At 36.3% G+C, this 22,566-nt stretch overlaps 1 protein-coding gene across 1 annotated transcript in view; it reads right to left on the bottom strand.

The window, feature by feature from the left end:
• The window catches only part of SLC49A4 (solute carrier family 49 member 4), a 112,628-nt gene that overhangs the window by 51,994 nt on the left and 38,068 nt on the right, over positions 1–22,566 (bottom strand). The window contains exons 4-5 of the mRNA XM_053565240.1: positions 17,498–17,627; positions 6,080–6,188 (exon numbers count right to left, since the gene is read on the bottom strand). Coding sequence (XP_053421215.1) covers positions 6,080–6,188; positions 17,498–17,627 — 239 coding nt within the window. The remainder of the gene's footprint in view (positions 1–6,079; positions 6,189–17,497; positions 17,628–22,566) is intronic.

Genomic DNA, 22,566 nt, shown 5'->3' with positions numbered 1-22,566 from the left:
GATTCCTACATTCTTGCCAGCAAAAAACTTATAAATTCTCTCTGGAAGAAAATGACATCATCTTGAAGCTTAAATTATCTCTACATCTTTTTATATATCATCTCTAGCACTCAGTCAAATATAATTGAACACATAGAGATAAAAATATGAAATATAGCCCTTCTTTAAAAAAAAAATAGCTAGGCATTGGGGCAGGCACCTGTAGTCCCAGCTACTTGGGAGGCTGAGGCAAGAGGATTGCCTGAGCCCAAGAGTTTGAGGTTACTATGAGCTATGATGCCACGCCACTCTACCAAGGGTTCCAAGTAAGACTCTAACTAAAAAAAAAAAAAAAAAAAAAAGTATACCATAAAATGTCTTGCAGCTTCCACTCATCCTTTTTATAATCTTTTATTTGGGATTCTGAGACATCCTGTAAGAAGTCTAACAACCTTGAGACTTCCACACTGGAAAGGGGACATGTGGATGCCAAATTCATTATACTAGCTAAGCCCACCATTTGTCATCTTGTTGGAGCCAAGCCACTGGTGGTAAGATAGGGGAAAGAAAACTATTGCCACTTCTGGCAGCAAAAAACTACCCAGAAACAGGGGCACAGTAAAGCAGCGGTGGACTCCAGGAACCAGAGAGGAGGTCTGGAGCTGAGGAAAACCAGCACAGAAGGTACAGAGATGGAAAATAATATTTCACACAAATGGAAATCAGAAGAAATGAGGGGTTGCAATCTTATTTTCTGATAAAAGTGTATTTAAAGCAACTAAAGACAGACAAATGTGGTCACTTCATACTGGTCAAGAAAAACAATAAAATAAGAGGACATTTCATGTGAGAGTATTTAGACACTCAAATGCTCCCAGATTTATGAAACAGACCTAAATTGGTCTGAGCAATATGATATACCATAACACCATAATAGCTAGGGACACCCCTCTGACAGAACTGGACAGATTCTCTAAACAGAAACTAAACCACAATACCAGGACTTAAATGCAACCCCAGAACAATTGGGCTTAATAGACATATACAGAACACACCATCCCAAAGCTAATGAATATATGTTCTTGTAAACCCATGGAACATACTCCAAAATAGATCATATCCTAGGATACAAATAAAACCTTAACAAAATTAAAAGAATTGAAATAATATATTGTATCTTCTCAGACCACAGGCAATAAAGATGGAACGAAACTATAATAAAACTTTTCATCCCCAAACAAAGGCATGGAAACTAAATAACCTCATGCTGAATGGCAGTTGGGTCAAGGAAGAGATAAAGGAGAGAACTGTTAAATTCCTTAAACATAACAACAACGAAACCAAAACCTGTGGGATACTGCAAAAGCAGTTCTCAGAGGAAAATTTGCTGCATTAGATGCCTAAACCTGAAAAACAAAGAGAGCATATCAATGACCTAAGGAATCATCTTAATAAAATTGAAAAGGATGAGCAATCCAATCCCCAACCTAGCTGAAGAAAAATAGCCAAAATTAAACCAGAAACTAATGAAATTGAAAACAAAGGAATTATTCAGAAAATTAATGAAACAAAAGTTCACTTTTTTTAAACAGATAAATAAAATCTATAAACCTTTGGCCAGATTAACTAGAAACAGAAGAGTAAAATCTCTAATAACCTTAATCAGAAACAAAAAAAGGGAAAATAACAACAGATAACACAGAGATCCAAGAGATTATCCCTACTACAAGAAACTCAATGCCCAGAAATTTGAAAATGTGGAGAAAATGGACCAATACTTGGAATCACAACATCTTCCCAGACTTAACCAGGAAGAAACAGATCTTTTGAAGAGACCAATATCAAGCACTGAGATCAAAAAAAAAATAAAATAATTAAAAAAAACAACCCAAAAAACCCCGGACTAGATGGTTTCACACTAGAATTCTATCAACCTTTCTTTCTTTCTTTTTTTTTTGGCCGGGGACTGGGGGGGCGGGCAGAGTTTTACTTTGTCACCCTTGGTAGAGTACTGTGGTGTCACAGCTCATAGCAACCTCCAGCTCTTGGGCTCAGGTGATTCTCTTGCCTGAGTCTCCTGTGTAGCTGGGACTACAGGTGCCCACCACAACACCTGGCTGCCACCCTCAGTATATGGAGCTGGCGCCCTACTCACTGAGCCACAGGCACTGCCCTCTATCAAACTTTCAAAGAAGACCTTGTACCTATACTACAGAAACTATTCCAAAACATTGAGAAGGAAGAAATTTTCTCCCAATAAGTTCTACAAAGCAAACATTACTCTGATACCTAAGCCAGGAAAGGACCCAACTAAAAAGGAGAACTACAGACCACTTTCACTAATGAATATAGATGCAAAAATTCTCAATAAAATCTTAGCAGATTTTAGCTAAGCTAAAATTAAAAAACAGCTACTTATTAAAAAAAATTATACATCACGATCAAGTGATCCCAGGGATGCAAGGCTGGTTTAACATATACAGATCCATAAATTCGCCATATCAATAAAAGCAAGAACAAAGACCATAATATGATCCTCTGAATTGATGTAGAGAAGGCATTTGATAAAATTCAGCATCCTTTCATAAGAAAAACACTTAAGAAGATAGGCATAGGAGGCACATTTCATAAACTAATTGAAGCCACCTACAACAAACCCACAGCTAATATCATACTGAATGGAATCAAATTGAATGCCTTTCCACTTAGAATTGGACCCAGACACGAATGTCCTCTATCGCCACTACTATTCAACATAGTAGTACTGGAAGTTCTAGCCAATGTAATCAGGCAAGAGAAGCATATACAGAGTATCCAAAGGGGGTGGGGGGTGGGGGGTAGAGGAGATCAAAGTCTTGCTCTTTGCTGATGACATGATCTTATACTTAGAAAATACCAGAAACGAAACCACAGAACTACTCTTGGAAGTGATCAAGAAATACAGTAATGTCTCAGGTATAAAAATCCACAAATCAGTAGCCTTTGTATATGCCAATAACAGCCAAGTTGAGAAGCTAATCAAAGATGCAAGTCCCTTCACAGAAAATGAAATACCTAGGAATTTACCTAACAAAAGAGGTGAAGGACCTCTACAAAGAGAATTATGAAACCCTAATAAAGGAAGTAGCAGAAGAAATTAACAAATGGAAGAACATACCATGCTCATGGCTGGGAAGAATCAACATTGTTAAAATGTCTATACTACCCAAAGCAATCTACAGATTCAATACAATCCCCATTAAAACACCAACATTATACTTTGCAAAACTGGAAAAAAGTGTTCTTTGTTATGTGGGAACCAGAAAAAAATCCCCTATAGTCAAGGCAATTCTTAGTAATAAAATCAAAGCTGGAGGCATCACTCTACCAGACTTTAGGTTATATTACAAGTCCACAGTGATCGAAACAGCATGGTATAGGCACAGAAATAGAGACATAGTCTATGGAACAGAATAGAAAACCAAGAGATGAAACCAGTATCTTATTGCCATCTGATCTTTGACAAACCAAACCAAAGCACAGAATAAGGAAAATAATCCTTATTCAATAAATGGTGTTGGGAGAACTAGATAAACACAGGTAAAAGACTGAAACTGGACCTGCACCTTTCACCACTTATAAAAAGTGCCTTAAGTTGGATAAAAAATTTAAAGCATGGGCGGCGCCTGTGGCTCAGTGGGTAAGGCACCGGCCCCATATACCGAGGGTGGCGGGTTCAAACCCAGCCCCGGCCAAACTGCAACCAAAAAAAAAAAAAAAATAGCCGGGTGTTGTGGCGGGCACCTGCAGTCCCAGCTACCCGGGAGGCTGAGGCAAGAGAATCACTTAAGCCCAGGAGTTGGAGGTTGCTGTGAGCTGTGTGAGGCCACGGCAATCTTCCGAGGGCCATAAAGTGAGACTCTGTCTCTACAAAAAAAAAAAAAAAAAAATTTAAAGCTAATACAAGAAATGATAAAAATCCTAGAGGAAAGTGTGGGAAAAACTCTTGAGCATGTCAGCCTGGGGAAAGATTTTATGAAGAAGACTTCAGAGGCAATTGCAGCACCAACAAAAACAAACAAATGGGACTTAAGCTCAAAAACTTCTGCACAGCTAAGGACACAACAAATAGACAACCTTCAGAATGGTAAAACATATTTGCATATAATGAATCTGACAAAGAACTGATAACTAGGATATATAGGAACTCAAATTAATCAATAAAAAAAAGAGCAAACTATCCCATCTATCACAGGGGCAAAAGATATGAACAGAACCTTCTCTGAGGAAGACAGATGAATGGCTAACAAACATATGTAAAGATACTCAGCATTTCCCTAATCATCAGAGAAATGCAAATCAAAGCCACCCTGGGAGATCTCCTAACCCCAGTAAGATTAGTCCATATGACAATGTCCTAACTTTGTAGATGCTGGAGTGGATGTGGAGAGAGGGAAACACTTTTACTTTGTTGGTGGGACTGCACATATAGCCTTTCTGGAAAGAAGTATGGAGAATCATCACAGAACTCAAATTAGACCTTCCATTTGACCCTGTAATCCCACTATTAGGTATCTACCCAGAAGAAAAAAAAAATCACTTTATCATAAGGACATTTGCACTAGATTGTTTACTGAGGTTCAATTTACAATTGCCAAGATATGGAAACAACCTAAATGCTCATCAATCCAGGAATGGATTATGGTATATATATACTATGGAATACTGTGATATATGTATACTATGGAATACTATTAGGACATAAAAAAAAGATGGTGACTTTACATCTTTTATATTAACCTGGATGGAATTGAAACACATTCTTCTTAGTAAAGTATCACAAGAATGGAAAAGAAAATATCTTATGTACTCAATACTAATATGAAGCCAATAGACGATCTAATACATGCCCACCTAGGAGAAAAACTCAATCAATTCAAGTTGGGGTGAGAGGGAATATGGAAGGGAGGGGAGGAGAAGAGAGGGGAGGAGGGGGAGGTTGGTATGCTCTCACTTAATGTGCACAATGTAGGGGTGTATGGCACATCTTCTGGGTGAGAGACACAACTATAGGAGGGACTCTAGCCAATTCAAATATTGTGAACTTGTTGTTTGTATATTCGCATTAACCTGTAATTTAAAAAAGGGGAAAAAATGAAATACAAACTTTAAAAACTGAAATTTACAAAGTATAAAAAAGAACCAAATAGAAATTTTATAACTTAAAAATACTGTAATTAAAATTAACTCATAGATGAATTTAATAGCATATTAGAGCTAAAAACTGAAATAGAGAGTTAGAAGAAAAGCTAAATAAAATACTCAGTTTGAAGAAAAGTAAAAGGATGGTAAATTCCAAAAACAGAGTAAGAAACACAGGGAACACAGCTCTAACATTCATAGTTAGAGTACCTAAAAGAGAAATTAGAGATAATGGACCATAAGCCTTGAAGAGCTACTTTCTAACAACTTTCAGAAATGAATAGGAGATATCAAATCTGGTTTTTAAGAAGGCCTATAAACCTCAAGCTAAATACATTTAGAAAAAGACTGCCACCTAGTTGTGTCATAGTGAAACCAATGAGATCAACGATAAATTGATAATCTTAAAATTAGTCAGCTTTTAAATTGAGAGCTGACTTCTCAATTGGAACAATTTCTAGTAGCTTTGCCCTTTATATGTGCAGCCCATTTCCTAGCTAACACCCACTGGAAACCCCCAAAATCTTCTGGGGAGCTTCCTTCTGTACATCTCTCTTCTTTACACATCAGTAGGAAAGGGGTAGCCCAACAGTGGGCAATAGAACAGGTATGTCACAAAAAAGGATATTCAAATATTCAATTAACTCTGGGAAAGATACAGAGAAGTCAAACAAAACTAACATTTTCTTTTTTTTTTTCTTTTCTGGTTCATTAGAATCATCAATAATTCATGGCAGTTGTCAAAATCAAGGAAGAAAATCAACATTATTTTCAACTGTGCCATATAGTTCTTACTTTTGCAACAATAGGACAAAGTTTTACCCAGTCTTTGAAGCTAAAACTAAGAACACATATAACCAGTATTTATAAATTAAATGAAGCAAAACACCTACAACACACAAAGAAATAAAATACTTACTTGGCTGACATGCACTGGTGTTAAAATCAAGTCCAGAACTCCAGACCAGCCAGCAAATACACCAAGTGGTATGGCATATGCTAAAGCAATCATCAAAAATCTCAAGTTGCTATGAAAGAAAAATAGAACATTACAAATTAAAAATCTAGAATTTAAATTCTTATTCATGAAAAATACAAATCATGTGGAAAGTGGAACACCAGAATCAGAAATAGAAAATATTTGTCAGTTTATTAACAATATTAACAAAAATAAAATTATTTTTATTTTTATTGTTCATATTGTTTAAAACTGATGTTTCTTAGATAAATAATATTATTTCATGAACTGAATAGGTAGTTTACTTAAAAAAAGCTCTTATTAAAAGGATAAATTACTATTTCTTCTTATAAACAAGATAGAAGAAAAAGACGAGATTAAAAAGAAAACTGTGATTTTCTAGTTGTATTGTTTTCAGATAGCAGCTTTCATTTTTGTTTTATTTTAATTAAAGTTTGTATTAATATAAAATTTTAACAGGGTATACAATTCAAATGAATTAAAACTGAAAGGTCATTAAAATATGAGGAAAACTCTCCTTCTTACACCTTTCCCTCATCCCACAATTATCTATGTAATCACTTTTCTGGGTAACTGCCCCCAAATATTAATATTTCACAAATATATAAGCCAATATAATTTTCTTTCCCAAATGTTTTTTACACGAAATATTCCAAAATCTAAAAGTACCCCAAATCCAAAACACTTCTGTTCCCAAGCATTTTGGATAAGAGATATTCAACCTATGGTAGTAGGTTAAGTTGTTTTTTAAAACTGCAAACCATTTTCTAGTGTGGCTATACCATTTTCATTACATTTTGAATATCTGCATTAAATTTACCCACTTAGTAACCCTAATCTGAAAATCCCAACTCCAAAATGCTACAGTGAGCATTTGCTTGTGTATTAAGGAGCTCAAAAAGTTTTGGATTTTTGAGTAGAGACAGGTCTGACTCTTGCTCAGGCTGCTCTTGAACTCCTGAGCTCAAAAGATCTTCCTGCCTTGGCCTCCCAAAGTGCTAGGATTACAGGGTGAGCCACTGCACCTGGCCTATGTGCAGACATCTTTGAAAGCAGTATGGTAATACTTGGCAAACTGAGTTTAGACTATCCTGTGACCTAGCAAACCTACTGTGGGGTCTATTTTCTAAAGAAATTCTTAGGTCTATGGTGATGTGCATGAAGATGTCACTATAGTAGTATTTGTGGTGATTAATAAATTAGAGGCAGTCTGGGCACACAATGGGAGTTGGTAGATAAAATGTGATAATACCAGAGTATAAAGAACTAGATGTAGACATAGCAATAGGGCTGTATCTTGAATACAGAGTGCTAACATCACAAAGTGAGAGCTATCCAGATATCACATTCCTCCTGATGAAAGAAGGTAGCCATCCCCTATAGAGTCTTGTAAAAGAAAAACAAAAGCAAAAATAAAACGTGAATTAGAACATACCTATGACTGATAACTTACAGGAAACACAAAGGACAGATGAATATGTCAAACTGTATGTGGAGGCAATCAATAAAATCTAGACCATCTGGATAAAACAGCTGACTCCTCAACAAATAAATTATAAGGAAAAAGAGAGAGGTAGAAAAGAAACCTACAGATACAAGGCTATGAACCAGAGTAGATTATAAGGCATTCGCATCAACTACAATGTGTGGACCTAATCTGAACCCTGATTTCAACAAACTATTTAAAAAACCCCAAAACTATGAAAACAACTGGAAATTTAAATATTGATTTATATTAGCAAATTACTGGTAAAAGCTTTTAGGTAAGATAATGGTATATTTATGTTAAAAAAAGTCTTTATATTCTTAACTTGTGTTGCACATGTTGAAATATTTCTATGTGAAATGATCTTTCTTATGGGATTTGCTTCATGATACAGGAAAGCAGGATGTAGGTGGAACAGAGATGAAACAAGATTGGCTATTAATTGATAATTGTTGATACTAGGTTCTAAGGGTTATACTATTTCACCTTTGTATATTCTGTAACATTTCAAAACAAAAAGTTAAAAAAAAAAGGGAGGGAGGAGCAAGAGAGGGGCCGAGAAACAGCTTCCTTGCAACTGGGCATGGTGAGACTGGGGAGAGAAGACTCCAGGCATCTCTGGATGGTGGGATCTACCCAGAAACATCCCGCTGGGGACAGAGGGAGTCAGCAAAAGAATTCTGGACCCCAGGAAGAGAATAAAAGCAGTGGAGAACTGGCAAGTGGTTGCATGTGTTCATTTGGTCTAATCCCCCCGGCAGCCGTAAGTACAGCAGCAGTGAGATTGCAAACTGGAAAGGCCTTACTGGTGAGCTGTTTTTTTTTTTGGGACTTGGCACTCAGTTGAAGTACCTTGGGAGAACTTGGGCGAGAATGTGGAGTACTTTAAGAGGTGTTTAGGGCCACGGACTGAGGCACTGAGCTGGACAGACCTAATAGTGTTTGGCTGTGGGCCGCGGAGCCATTGTGGAAGAACTGCCCCAGCAAGCTCCGCCCTAGGGTGGCAGAGCCAGGATCAGGCGGGAGACCTTGGGTGAGTAATCTAGTGTCTGAGCAGCCTAAAGGCGGGGACTGAGACGCCTTACAGCCTTGGCCCTCAGGGGCATAGAGTGAGACCAGTTTTGGCACACTGGGTAAGCAGGCAGCCACTTCAGAAGGGCTTTCCTGGGAAAGCTTCTGCTTAGCCAAGGTTAACAGTTTAAAGTGCTTTTTAAGTGGGCTGAGGAAAGATTTAGGTTCTCCACCCTACGGGGTTTGAGAAATCAGCAGAGGACTCCATTCTCCATTTTGTATAGCTGTACAAGCATTGTGACTAACATCTCATACCCTAGAAGATCACCTGTTGCCCAGACAATATTCAGCAAGATACACATACTGCTGCTTTGTTTTTGTTTTTTATTTCTTAATTTCAACAGTTTCCCTCTAAATTTTCTTTCCTTTCTTTTTTCTTCTTTCTTTTCTTTCTTCATTTTTCTAGTTTAAACATAATTTTCCATTGTTGCTTTCTTTAACAATTAGAACTTCATTTTTGCTAGTGTTTCTATCCCTATTATTTTGTTCCCCCCCCCCCAAAAAAAAACTTTTATCCCATAAAGTTTTCTGTTTGCTTGTTTTGGTTTGATTTATATCAATTTTGTCCTTCCTCTCTATTGGTGGAGGTGAGGTACTATGTCTGAACAGGCTGGCAAAGAGCTGCTGACCTCAAAGGAACCACCAAACCCAACACCCCAAGATGTTGGGGGTTTCTAAGATGGGTCAAGGTACCCTACTGTATACCTATATTGCTCCTGTCTCCCTCTTTCTGTGCCTCTCTTCTTTTTATCAATATTTCCTTTCACTCAACCCCTCTCCTTTCTCTTTTTTCTTTTCTTTGGTTTTCTTTTTTTAATCTTTTTCCCCTTCTTGCTATTCAATCTTCTCATGCTTCTGGTCTTATACCAAAAGGACTCATAGAAACCCTAGGCCAGAGGCACAGTAACTTAAAGAGCAAGAGGAAGTAAAAGGAAATTAGGGCAAGGAAACAGAGAAAAGAAAACACTCATGAGGAAGAATCAGCAGAAAAATCCTGCAATGTGAAAAACCAGTCCAGAGCAACCCCTCCAAGGGATCATGAGGTAGTTACTGCAGAGGATTACACCTATAAAGAAATGTTAGAAATGACAGAAGGGGAATTTAGAATACAGATGATGGAAACAATGAAGGAAACTGATGATAAAGTGGAAAATAACCAAAAGGAAATCCAAAAACAGAATCAAATAAAAGATGAATAATATGAAGAATATAGAAAGGATATAGAAGAGATGAAGGAACTGAAGCAGTCAATTAGGGATCTTAAATATGCAAGAGAAAGTATCAACAACAGATTAGACCATGCAGAAGAAAGAATCTCAGAGGTAGAGAACAAAGCTCTTGAAATAACTCAGTTAAATAACTTCAGTTAAAGAGGCAGAAAAGAGGAGAGAGAAAGCAGAACGTTCACTGACAGAATTATGGGACTCTATGAAGCATTCAAACATACAAGTTATAGGTATCCCAGAAAGGGAAGAAGAATGCCCCAGGGGAATGGAAGCCATACTAGAGAATATAATAAATGAAAAATTCCCAAAGATCACAAAGAATTCAAACACACTCCTTTCAGAGGGATATCAGACTCCAGGTCGCCTCAATTCTAACAGAGCTTCTCCAAGACACATTGTGATGAACCTGTCAAGAGTCAAGACAAAAGAAAAGATTTTGCAACTGCCAGGATTAAGCATCAGTTGACTTCCAGGGGCAAATCCATCAGCGTGACTACAGACTTCTATAATGAAACTGTTCTTTTCTTCTTTTTTTTTTGAGATAGAGCCTCAAGCTGTCACCCTAGGTTGAGGCCATGGCATCACAGCTCACAGCAACCTCCTCCAACTCCTGGGCTCAAGCGATTCTCCTGCCTCTGCCTCCCAAGTAGCTGAGACTACAGGTGCCTGCCACAATGCCTGGCTAATTTTGGTTGCAGCTGTCATTGTTGTTTGGCGGGCCTGGGTTGGATTTGAACCTGCCAGCTTAGGTGTATGTGGCTGGCGCCTTAGCTGCTTGAGCCACAGGCGCCGAGCCTCTAATGAAACTTTTCAAGCAAGAAGACAATGGTCATCTACCTTTAACCTACTTAAACAGAAGAATTTCTAGCCCAGAATTCTATATCCTGCTAAGCTAAGCTTTAAAATTGACAGAGAAATCAAATCATTTACTACCATGCAACATTGAGGAAATTTGCCACAAGACCAGCTCTACAGGAAATACTTCAACCTGTTCTACATACTGACTATCACGGTGGATCAACAGCAAAGTAGGAACTCAGAAATTAAAGGACAGAACCTAACTTCCACAATGATGCAAAAGATAAAACTAAGCAATGGACTCTCACAAAATAATAGAACACTACCACACTTATCAATTATCTCAATACATGTTAATGGGTTGAATTCTCCACTGAAGAGGCACAGATTGGCTGATTGGATTAAAAAATATAAGCCATCCATTTGCCGTCTGCAGTAAACACACCTACCTTCAAAAGGCAAAGTAAAACTCAGAGTTAAGGGTTGGAAGACAATTTGTCAGGCAAATGGAATTCAGAAGAAAAGAACGGTTGCAATCTTATTTACAGATACATGTGGATTTAAAGCAACTAACGTGAAAAAAGACAAAGATGGACACTTTATATTGGTCAAGGCAAAAATAGACATTTTAATAAACAAGAAGATGTTTCAATTCTAAAAATTTATGCACCCAACTTAACTGCTCCCAGATTCTTGAAACAGACCTTACTCAGTCTGAGCAATATGATATCCTATAATACCATGATAACAGGGGACTTTAACACTTCTCTTACAGAGCTGGACAGATACACTAAACACAAATTAAACAAAGATATAAGGGACTTAAATGAGACTCTAGAACAATTGTGCTTGATAGACAATATAAAACATTCCATCTGAAAGATAAAGAATATACATTCTCATCACGCTATGGAACTTTCGCCCAAATTGATCATATTCTAGGACACAAAACAAACCTCAACAGAATCAAAAGAATTGAAATTTTAACTTGTATCTTCTCAGACCACAAGGCAGTAAAGGTGGAATTCAACTCCAACAAAAAAATTCAATTCCACACAAAGGCATGTAAATTAAACAACCTTCTGTTGAATGACAGTTGGGTGCAGAAAGAAATAAAACAGAAAATCATTAACTTCCTTGAGCATAACAACAATGATGACACAGTTACCAACACCTGTGGGATACTGCAAAAACAGTTCTGAGAGGAAAATTTATTGCTTTAGATGCCTACATTCAAAAAACAGAAAGAGAGTGCATCAACAAACTCATACACCATCTTATGGAATTGGAAAAAAAAGAACAATCTAAGCCTAAACCCAGCAGAAGAAAAGAAATATCCAAAATTAAATCAGAGATCAATGAAATTGAAAACAAAAGCAGCATTCAGAAAATTAATGAAACAAGTTGTTTTTTTGAAAAATAAATAGACAAACCTTTGGCCAGACTAAGTAGAAACAGAAAATTAAAATCTCTAGTAACCTCAATCATAAATGCCAGAGAGATACAAGAGATTATCTCTGAATACTACCAGAAACTCTATGTCCAGAAATTAGACAATGTGAAGGAAATAGATCAATATTTGGAATCACACCCTCTCCCTAGACTTAGCCTGGAACAGAGTTCCTGAACAGATGAATTTTAAGCTCTAAGATCAAAGAAACAATAAAAAATCTTCCAACAAAATAAAAGCCCTGATCCATATGGCTTCACACCAGCATTCTATCAAACCTTCAAAGAAGAGCTTATTCCCGCATTGCAGAAATTATTCCAAAAAATTGAGGAGGAAGGAATCTTCCCCAACATGCTCTATGAAGCAAACATCACCCTGATACCCAAATCAGGAAAAGACTCAACTAAAAAGGAGAATTTCAGACCAATTTCACTAATGAATATAGATGCAAAAATTCTCAACAAAATCCTAGCCAATAGATTACAGCTTATTATCAAAAAAGTCATATATCATGATCAAGTAGGTTTTATCCCAGGGATGCAAGGCTGGTTTAATATATGCAAGTCCATAAACATTATTCACTGTATCAACAGAAGCAAAAACAAAGACCATATGATCCTCTTAATAGATGCATAAAAAGCATTCGATAAAATCCAGCATCCTTTTCCAACAAATGGGACTTAAACTGAAAAGCATCTGTACAGCTAAGGAGACAACCAAAGCAAATAGACAACCTAAAGGATGAATGGAGCAAAACTGAAAGCTTTTCCTCTTAGAACTGGAACCAGACAAGGTTGTCCTCTGGCACCATTACTATTCAACTTAGTGCTGGAAGTTTTAGCCAATACAATTAGGCAAGACAAGGAAATAAAGGGAATCCAAATGGGTGCAGAGGAGGTCAAACTCTCTTTGTGATGATATGATCTTATACTTAGAGAACCCCAAAGATTCAACCACAAGACTCCTGGAAGTCATCAAAAAATACAGTAATGTCTCAGGATGTAAAATCAACGTCCACAAGTCAGTAGCCTTTGTATATGCTGATAACAGCCAAGATGAGAGGCTAATTAAGGACACAACTCTCTTCACGATAGCTTCAAAGAAAATAAAATACCTAGGAAAATACCTAACGAAAGAGGTGAATGACGTCTATAAAGAAAATTATGAAACCCTACGAAAGAAAATAGCAGAGGATATTAACAAATGGAAGAACATAACATGCTCATAGCTGGGAAGCATCAACATTGTTAATATGTCTAAACTTCCCAAAGCAATCTACCAATTCAATGCCATCCCTATTAAAATAGCAACATCATACTTTCAAGACTTGGAAAAAATGATTCTGCATTTTGTATGGAACCAGAAAAAAACCCCATATAGTGAAGGCAGTTCTTAGTAATAAAAACAAAGCCAGGGGCATCAGCATACCGGATTTTAGGCTGTACTACAAAGCCATAGTGGTCAAGACAGCATTGTACTGGCACAAAAACAGAGATATAGACATTTGGAATTGAACAGAAAACCAGGAAATGAAACTAACATCTTACAACTCTCTAATCTTTGAAAAACCAAACAAGATCATACACTGCGGGAAAGACTCCCTATTCAATAAATGGTGCTGGGAGAACTGGATATCCACATGTAAAAGACTGAAACTGGACCCACACCTTTATCCACTCACAAAAATTGATTCAAGATGGATAAAGGACTTAAATTTAAGGCAAAACAATAAAAATCCTCAAACAAAGCACAGGAAAAACACTGAAAAATACTGGCCCGGGGGAAAGACTTCATGAAGAAGACTGCCATGGCAGTTGCAACAATAACAAAAATAAACAAATGGGACTTAAACTGAAAAGCTTCTGTACAGCTAAGGAAACAACCAAAGCAAACAGACAACCCACACAATGGAAAAGGATATTTGCATATTTTCAATCAGACAAAAGCTTGATAACTAGGGTCTATAGAGAACTCAAATTAATCCACATGAAAAAAGCTAACAATCCCATATATCAATGGGCAAGAGACATGAATAGAACCTTCTCTAAAGAAGACAGACGAATGGCTAACAAACATATGAAGAAATGCTCATCATCCCTAATTATTAGAGAAATGCAAATCAAAACCACCCTGAGATACTATCTAACCCCAGTGAGAATGGCCCACATCACAAAATCTCAAAACTGCAGATACTGGTGTGGATGTGGAGATAAATGAACACTTTACATTGCTGGTGGGACTGCAAACTAGTACAAGCTTTTTGGAAGGAAGTATGGAGAACCCTCAAAGAACTTAATCGAGACCTCCCATTTGATCCTGCAATCCCATTACTGGGCATCTACCCAGAAGGAAAAAATTCCTTTTATCATAAGGACACTTGCACTAGACTGTTTACTGCAGCTCAATTTACAATTGCCAAAATGTGGAAACAGCCTAAATGCCCACCAACGTAGCAATGGATTAACAAGCTGTGGTATATGTACACCATGGAATACTATTCAGCCATTACAAAAATGGAGACTTTACAGCCTTTGCACTAACCTGGTTGGAAGTGGAACACATTATTCTTAGTAAAGCATCACAAGAAAGGAGAAGCATGAATCCTATGTACTCAATTTTGATATGAGGACAATTAATGATATGGTGGGGGTGGGGGAAGGGGAGAGCAGAGAGAGGGAAGGAGGGAGGGGGTTTGGGGTCTTGGTGTGTGACACACCTTTTGGGAGCAAGACACGATTGTAAGAGGGACTTTATGTAACAAATGCAATCAGTGTAACCTGCTTTCTTATACCCTCAATGAATCCTCAACAATAAAAAAGAAAAAAGAAAAAGTTAAAAAAAAGCTTAGTAGAAAAAGTCAAACAGAATAAGATGTATAATATGCCATAATTTAGATAAATTAAATATAGATGCATACAAAACAATACATGTATTGCAAAAGCATAGAGATTAGGAGATACAGGAAAATACGAAGGAGAAACATAAGCCCAAGAATAAAAGAAAAAATAACTGAATAAATGTGTCCATGTGCCTGGAAGTAAGGAATATGCTTAACTCAACTCTCCACTCAGGAAGGCTAAAAGACAAAAGCGATAACCATCATCATCAAACATTAAGCCATCATATAAAGGAAGAGAAATGTTTGTACTAGGGCATACAGGTTATAGCATATTAAGAAAAGGGAATCATATGGACAATAAATAAATAATTGTGGTAGAAACCTTGGTGCGTAACCATTAACTGGACTTTTTGCCCGACAGTGGAATCAAAATCCAGAGAGACAGTTACTATGATTAATCCAGAAAGTGATGATTTCAGGAGTTCTTCGCAAGACCAAAGAAAATTATATTGGTAGGCTAGAGGAACAGGACACCACAGGCCCACAGAACTCATGACAGCCCAAAGGCAGAAGATGGCAATCACAGAGCAAGAACAGGTAAGTAAGGAAAGAGAAAAAGGAATGTCAGGCCCATGTGAAGAGGGCTTTTTATACAGAAGGAAGATCTTATACTTTATGGTTTAAATAGAGAATGAAGATTTTGACTCTAAGTAACTGAAGTAAACATAGGGTATATCATGGACAGGGTGATTTAAATTATTGTTTTTCCTTATCAGAACAATCTTGTACACAATTCCTGGGCTTAAAATCCTTCAGTGACTCATTTTCCATGGAATATATTAGTATTTCATAATATGACCCCACCCAATTCTCCAGCTATTGCTATCTAACGTCTACCACTGGCTTTGCATGGGAAAAAAAGTTAAATAGCTTCAAAAGAAAAAAAAAAAACCTACCATTTATAACTATCATCTTGAAAATGTGTGCTATCAATCACAATTCAACTTAATTCTTATTTTTCTTTACCTATTATGTGGAAGGCAATGTACCAGGTACTGCAGAGAAGTGGTTTTCAAAATCTTTTTACTGTACCCCAGAGTAAAAAATTTATTTTTACTTTGTGACCTATTCAATATACATACGTATATTTTGAAACAAATGTCCCAAAACCATATGTATGTATCCTTCCTATGTGTGATATAATAATATTTCCTATTTTATCCCATTCTCCTTTGCTTAAAAAAGAATAACAGTCAACTCACTAAATTAGTTGGCTGTAAACTAACATTTGAAAAACAGGGTTATACAGCACTTGAAATGGGTCTAGTGTAACTGAGGAAATGAGTTTTTAATTTTATTTTATTTTAAATAATTTAAAATCTAAGTTTAAAAACAAAAGCAGTGGAAAATATTTTTCCATTAAACACAACTTAATTTTTCTAGTAGGACTATACTTTGCTTTAACAGCTGCAATGCTAAGATATTATTATAGAGCACAAGTTGGGGCCTGTCTTGTTTCTAGTATTATAATCCATCACTGATCTTATTTGTGTCAATGAACCGATTCAGTTCTAATTATTTTTTCATACACTAAAATGACAGTGTAATTTGCTTATTTAAATATCTCATATAGAAAGAAAATAAACAGACTGAAATGGAAGAAAGTATGTTGCAAATTTCACAATGAATGGAAATGGCACTTTGCTTCAGCAGAGCAAAACGAAATGTCTGCTGTGAAAAGAAAATTTAAGATAATTAAGCGAATAATATAAAGGGTCATTTTCAGCAAATACATACTGAATATTACATAAAATTTCTTCTCAATGATCAAAAAAGAATAAAGAAAATTAGGTGTCTGAAATCACAATTAAATGTCAACAGACAATTAAATGACTTAAGATCTGAACTTAAAATTTGGCCAGCTATAACATGGTTTGGATTCTTGCAAAAAAAAGAAAACTATTTTGGATGGATAGGTGGTAAAAAAAATTATTTTTAGATATGGAAATCTGTTAAAAATTACGAGAAAAAGACTAAAAATATAGTCAACAAAAGTCTTAGATCTTTAAGTTCCAAATAATGGCCTATAGTGTGTAAGACCATTCTAAGAATGTCAAAGATCTAAGCTGGGCACAGTGGCTCACAACCATAATTCCATCACTCTGGGAGGCTAAGGCTGGAGGTTTGCTTGAGGTCAGGGGTTTAAGACCAGCCTGAATAAGAGCAAGACCCCATCTCTACTAAAAACAGAAAAATTTGTTGGTCACAATGGCCTATGTCTGCAGTCGCAGCTACTTGAGAGGCTGAAGCAAAAGGATCACTTAAGCTCAGAAGGTCAAGGGTGCCGTGAGCTAGGATGATGCCACTGCACTGTAGCCAGGGTGACAGAGTAAGACTCTACCTCACACAAAAAAAAAAAAAAAAAAAAAAAGTGAGATTATCTTGAAGGTATTAATCAGAACAGTCCAATGATTCTAACTATATTTACCTTAACAATCTACAAAAGCTCCTCCGATAACTCAGCCTCTGGCTAGCTGCAGCAACACTGGGAGGAAGAGGAGGCCGGGGTGGGAAATAAGCTAGTGTTGCAGAAAATATTAAGCAGACAACTCCAAATTCTGAAAGAAAAGAAAATAAATAAAATGTTAACTGGGCAACACAAATAGTTGAAAGCTTTGAGTATTCATTTATCTAACAAGTACTTACTGAACATCAACTAAGCCAGAGGCAATATAAGCATAAGCAAAATAAAGTACCTGGCTGCTATACCTCAGTCTAGGAGTAACAAATTTCAGCAGGTCGCAGGAAAGAAGCCACAGTATAAACAAGAAAGCACGATGGTACATGTACTACAGTATAGCACATAGACAAAAAGACTGAGGGAGTAAACGAGGGTTGCCCTATGGAGAAAACACACTAAAAACCAATAGTACTAGGTCTTGGAAGACTGTCTATTAAGCATGGTATTCAGAAAGAAAAAAAATGATTCAGAAAACTGGTAAGAACAGAATAGGAAATTTGAATGATCAACGATAGGATATTCTGATGCACAATGTAGGACAGATCCAACTTACAGACTGCACAGGAAATTTGAATAAGAAAGCATTTAAAAATAAGAAACCAAGAGAAAGAGAGAATTTAAACACAAGACTAATGCCGAATATTAAACAATCAGAAGTAAAATGAACATTCAGGCTAGGAATGGTGCATGCCTATAATCCTAGCACTCCGGGAGGCCAAGGCAGAAGATCACTTGTGCTTATGAGTTTGAGACCAGCCTGAGCAAAGCGAGACCTGGTCTCTACTAAAAACAGCAAAATTAGCTGGGTGTTGTGGCAGGCGTCTGTAGTCCCAGCTACTTAGGAGGCTGAGGCAGGAGGATTGCTTGAGCCCATGAGTCTAAGGTTGCTGTGAACTAGGCTGAGGCCATGGCCTTGTAGTCCAGGGGACAGAGCAAGACTCTGTCTCAAAAATAAAGAGAGAAGTAAAATGAACATCCAAATAATCTTAGTTTGGTGCCATTATAATAGGGAGGGTTGCTAGGCATCCTGATCCTTCCCTCCCCAGTGCTGGCACTTGGAAGTCCCCGCTTTTGATAACTATACACAATTTAGTAGAAAAGCACAGCACTAGCAGAAACGTCAGGACACTTGGAGTATAGACCTGCTTATGCCACTAATTAAGTTGAATATGGGTGAATCCCTCACTCTTACTGGGTCAACCAATGGACTGAATTTAGTGATTTTTAGAGGTCCTTTTGGCTGGGTAATTCTATTAGGTTATTAAATATGAAATGTCTGATTTCCTTTAGTAATACGTTTGACAGTTGATATTGCTGACATTACACTTCGACACTTGTTTTTTTTCTTATTGTGAATACATCCTCATTCTTTCAGAGGCACAATTTGCCTTGTGATTTATCTTTCAAATTTTTTTTAGAGCAATTTTTGTGAAACCATGGATAAGTCAAAAATTTATGTTATTTTTGAACATGAGTTCTATTATGGAACCAGTGCAGTGCAGACAGCTCAAAATACCAATGAAGTGTTTGGGAAGAATGTGGCTAATGAATGCACAGTATGTGGATGGTTAGAGAAGTTCAGTTCTGGTGATTTTAATCTTGAAAATGAGGCATGTGGGTGGCCTGAGACCAACGTGGATGATGAAGAGGTGAAAGCTGTAGTGGAAGTGAATCTATCTCAACCTATACGTGAGCTAGCAGCAAAGTCTGACATTCAAAATACAGAAGCTGAACTTGGAAGCTCTCTGTTATACACCATATTCACCAGACCTTGCAACAACAGACTACCATTTCTTCTAGCCCTGGGACCACTTCTTGCAAGGAAAAATATTCAATTCTCAACAAGCTATGGAAAATGTCTTTCATGACTTCATCACCATTAGCTCTCCAGGCTTCTTTGCTGCTGGCATACCACTAAGATGGCAAAACTGTGCTGATAGCTTAGGTGCATACTTTGATTAATTGTACTGCTTCTTGTTTGAGATATAATAAACTAAACTTGGGATTCAAAATCATATATTTCATATTTAATGACCTAAAAATCCTAGGGCTATATTCTCAGCAAAAGGGACAATATTCCTTTAAGACACTTAACCATAGGTAGTCTTATTTAATTCAATTAGAAATCCAAAGATTCCTGATTCTTAAAGATAGAACTGTTAACAGATTTCTTTCTTCTTTTTTTCTTTTGTGTGCTCCTTCTCCTTGGTTTTTGTCAATCTGAGGAGCAACAAGAAGTTAACAATTTTTTAAATTCATTGTTCTTTTAATTATTAATAATGCTAAATGTGCATCTTCCATATGCTTACTGGCCATTTTCATTTCTTTTCATTTTCTTTTTTAGAGACAGGGTCTTGGTCTGTTACCCAGGCCAAAGTGCAGGCATGATCACAGCTCACTGTTAACCTTGAATTCCTGGGCTCAAAAGACCCTCCCTCCTCACCCTATCAAGTAGCTGGGACTATAGGTATGGTGCCACCTTTCTGGGCCTGTATTTTTTCTTCTGTGATTGCCTTGTTCATATTCTTTGATTATCTTTCTATAGGCATTTTTGTAAACAGCTTCATTGAAATATAATCACATAACGTAAAATTCACACGTTTAAAGTGTGCAATCCAATGGTTTTTTAGCATATTCACAGTGTTGGGCAACCATAACCACAAATAATTTTAGAATTGTTTCATCATCCCCCAAAGAAACTCCACAGCCATTACTTCCAAATCTCTCAGCCACAGGCATCAGTAATCTATTGTCAGTCTTTATGGATTTGAGTATGCTGGAAATTTGATGTGAATGGAATCATAGGATATGTGTCTTTTGTGACTGGCTTCTTTTACTTAGTGTAATGTTTTCAAGGGTCATGGGAACATGTATCAGTATTCTATTCTTTTTTGTTGTAAAATAGTATTCCAGTGTATGGATATACCACATTGTATTTATCTGCTTATCAGTTGGTAAACATTTGGGTTGTTTCTATTTCTTGGCTATTATATCATATATATAATGATGCTACAAACATACATTCTTACATAGATAGATGTTTTAATTTCACTTGGGTATACATCTAGAAATCAAATTTCTGGGGCATATGGTAATCTGTGTAACATTTTGAGGAAATGCTATACTGTTTCTAAAAGTGACACCATTACATTCCCTCAATATATGAGGGTTCTAATTCCTCCACTTCATCCAATTTTCCATTTTATTGGTCACAGCCATCCTACGGGGTGTAAAATGTATCTTACTATAATTTTGGTGTGCATTTCCCTAAAGACTAAAGACTTGGAACACTTTTTAATGTGCTTTATGGCCATTTATATAGGAAGGGGAAGGGAGGGGGGAGGTTTTGGTGGAGGGAGGGTAATGGGTGGGGCCACATCTACGGTGCATCTTAGAATGGGTACAGGCGAAACATACTAAATTAATAACTAATACAAATACCTACATACAGTAACTAAGAAAATGCCATGAAAGCTACATTGAACAGTTTGATGAGAATATTTCAGATTATATATGAAACCCGCACATTGTACCCCTTGATTGCACTAATGTACACAGCTATGACTTAACAATAAAAACAAATGAATTAAAAAAAATTAAAAAAAATAATAATTAAAAATAAACGAACAAACAAGTAAAGCAAATCTTCAGAATCCAAGATAAGGGCAGAAGGTTTAAGATAATAGAATTAACATGCATGAGGCTAAGTATAAGGAGAATTGCTGATGAAATTAGGGCAAACTTATTAAAACAGGGCAGATGATGATGACAAAGTCATGTAACAAACACAGAACATGTATGTTACTAGCTAAGCAATTTTTTAAAGTATGTAAGCAATTTTAAAATGTTATTTATAATACAGCTTGATTAAACAATGCGGTGCTTAAGAGCAAAAAAATATATATATATTTTCCCTGGAGAAATGTGTTCAAGTTCTTTGATACTTGTTAACTGAGTTGTCTGTTTATGTCAAGTTGTAACACTTCTTTATACATTGTAGCTGTAAGTCCATTTTCAGATCCACGATTTGCAACAATTTTCTCCTATTCTGCAGGTTGTCTTCACACTTTCTTGATGGGGTCTTCTGAAGTACAGAAGTTTTAAATTTTGATGAAGCACAACTTATATATTTTTCTTTTATCACCTGTGCTTTTGGTGTCCCTTATAAAAAGACTTTGCCTGACCAAAGTTTGTGATCTAAGAGTTCTATAGTTTTAACTCTCGTATTTAGGTATAATTTTTATGTACAGTATAAGAAAGGGGTTAAAATTCTTTTGAATGTAGATATCCAGTTGTTCCAGTATCACTTACTGAAGACTTTTTCCCTAACTGAATTATCCTGGTACCCTTGTGAAAAGTCAATAAACAATAAATGTTATGGTTTGTTATTTTGGAATCTCACTTCTATTCTACTGATTCACGTATCTATCCTTATGCTAGCACCATGCTGTGTTAATTAGTGTGGCTTTGTAGTAAGTTTTGAAAATTAGAAGCATAAGTTCTCCAATTTTGTTCTTTTCAGTAGTGTTTTAGCTATTTAACAGTGTAAATTACACTGAATTTACAGATAGATTTGGGAATCTCTTCACAAAATTAAACCTTCCAACCCATGAATATGGAATTCCTTTCCAGTTTTTAAGTCTTTTTAAATTTCTTTCAGCAGTGTTTTGAAGCTCTCAGATCATAAATTTTACACTTTGTTGATTTTATTCATAAACATTTTATTCTGATGCTATTATAAACTGAATTGTTTTCCTAATTTCATATTTGGCTTGTTCACTGCCAATATACAGAAATATAATTGATATTTTACATATTAATCTTGTATCAAAAAACTTTGCTGAGCTTGTTTTTAGAAGATCTAATGTTTTTTAGCGGATTCAGAGAATTTTCTATATTTAAAACCACATCATTTTTAATAGATATCTTTTTTATCTCCTACTTTCCAATCTGGATATTTTTACTTCTTTTTCCTGCTCAGTGATGGTGATTAGAACCTCCAGCACAATGTTAAAAAAAAAAAATAGCAAAAGTTC

This window comes from Nycticebus coucang, chromosome 16 (genome assembly GCF_027406575.1).
Source record: "Nycticebus coucang isolate mNycCou1 chromosome 16, mNycCou1.pri, whole genome shotgun sequence".
Lineage (NCBI taxonomy): Eukaryota > Metazoa > Chordata > Mammalia > Primates > Lorisidae > Nycticebus > Nycticebus coucang.
The sequence above is the reverse complement of the archived record's forward strand: the minus strand, read 5'-3'. Positions and strand labels throughout refer to the sequence as shown.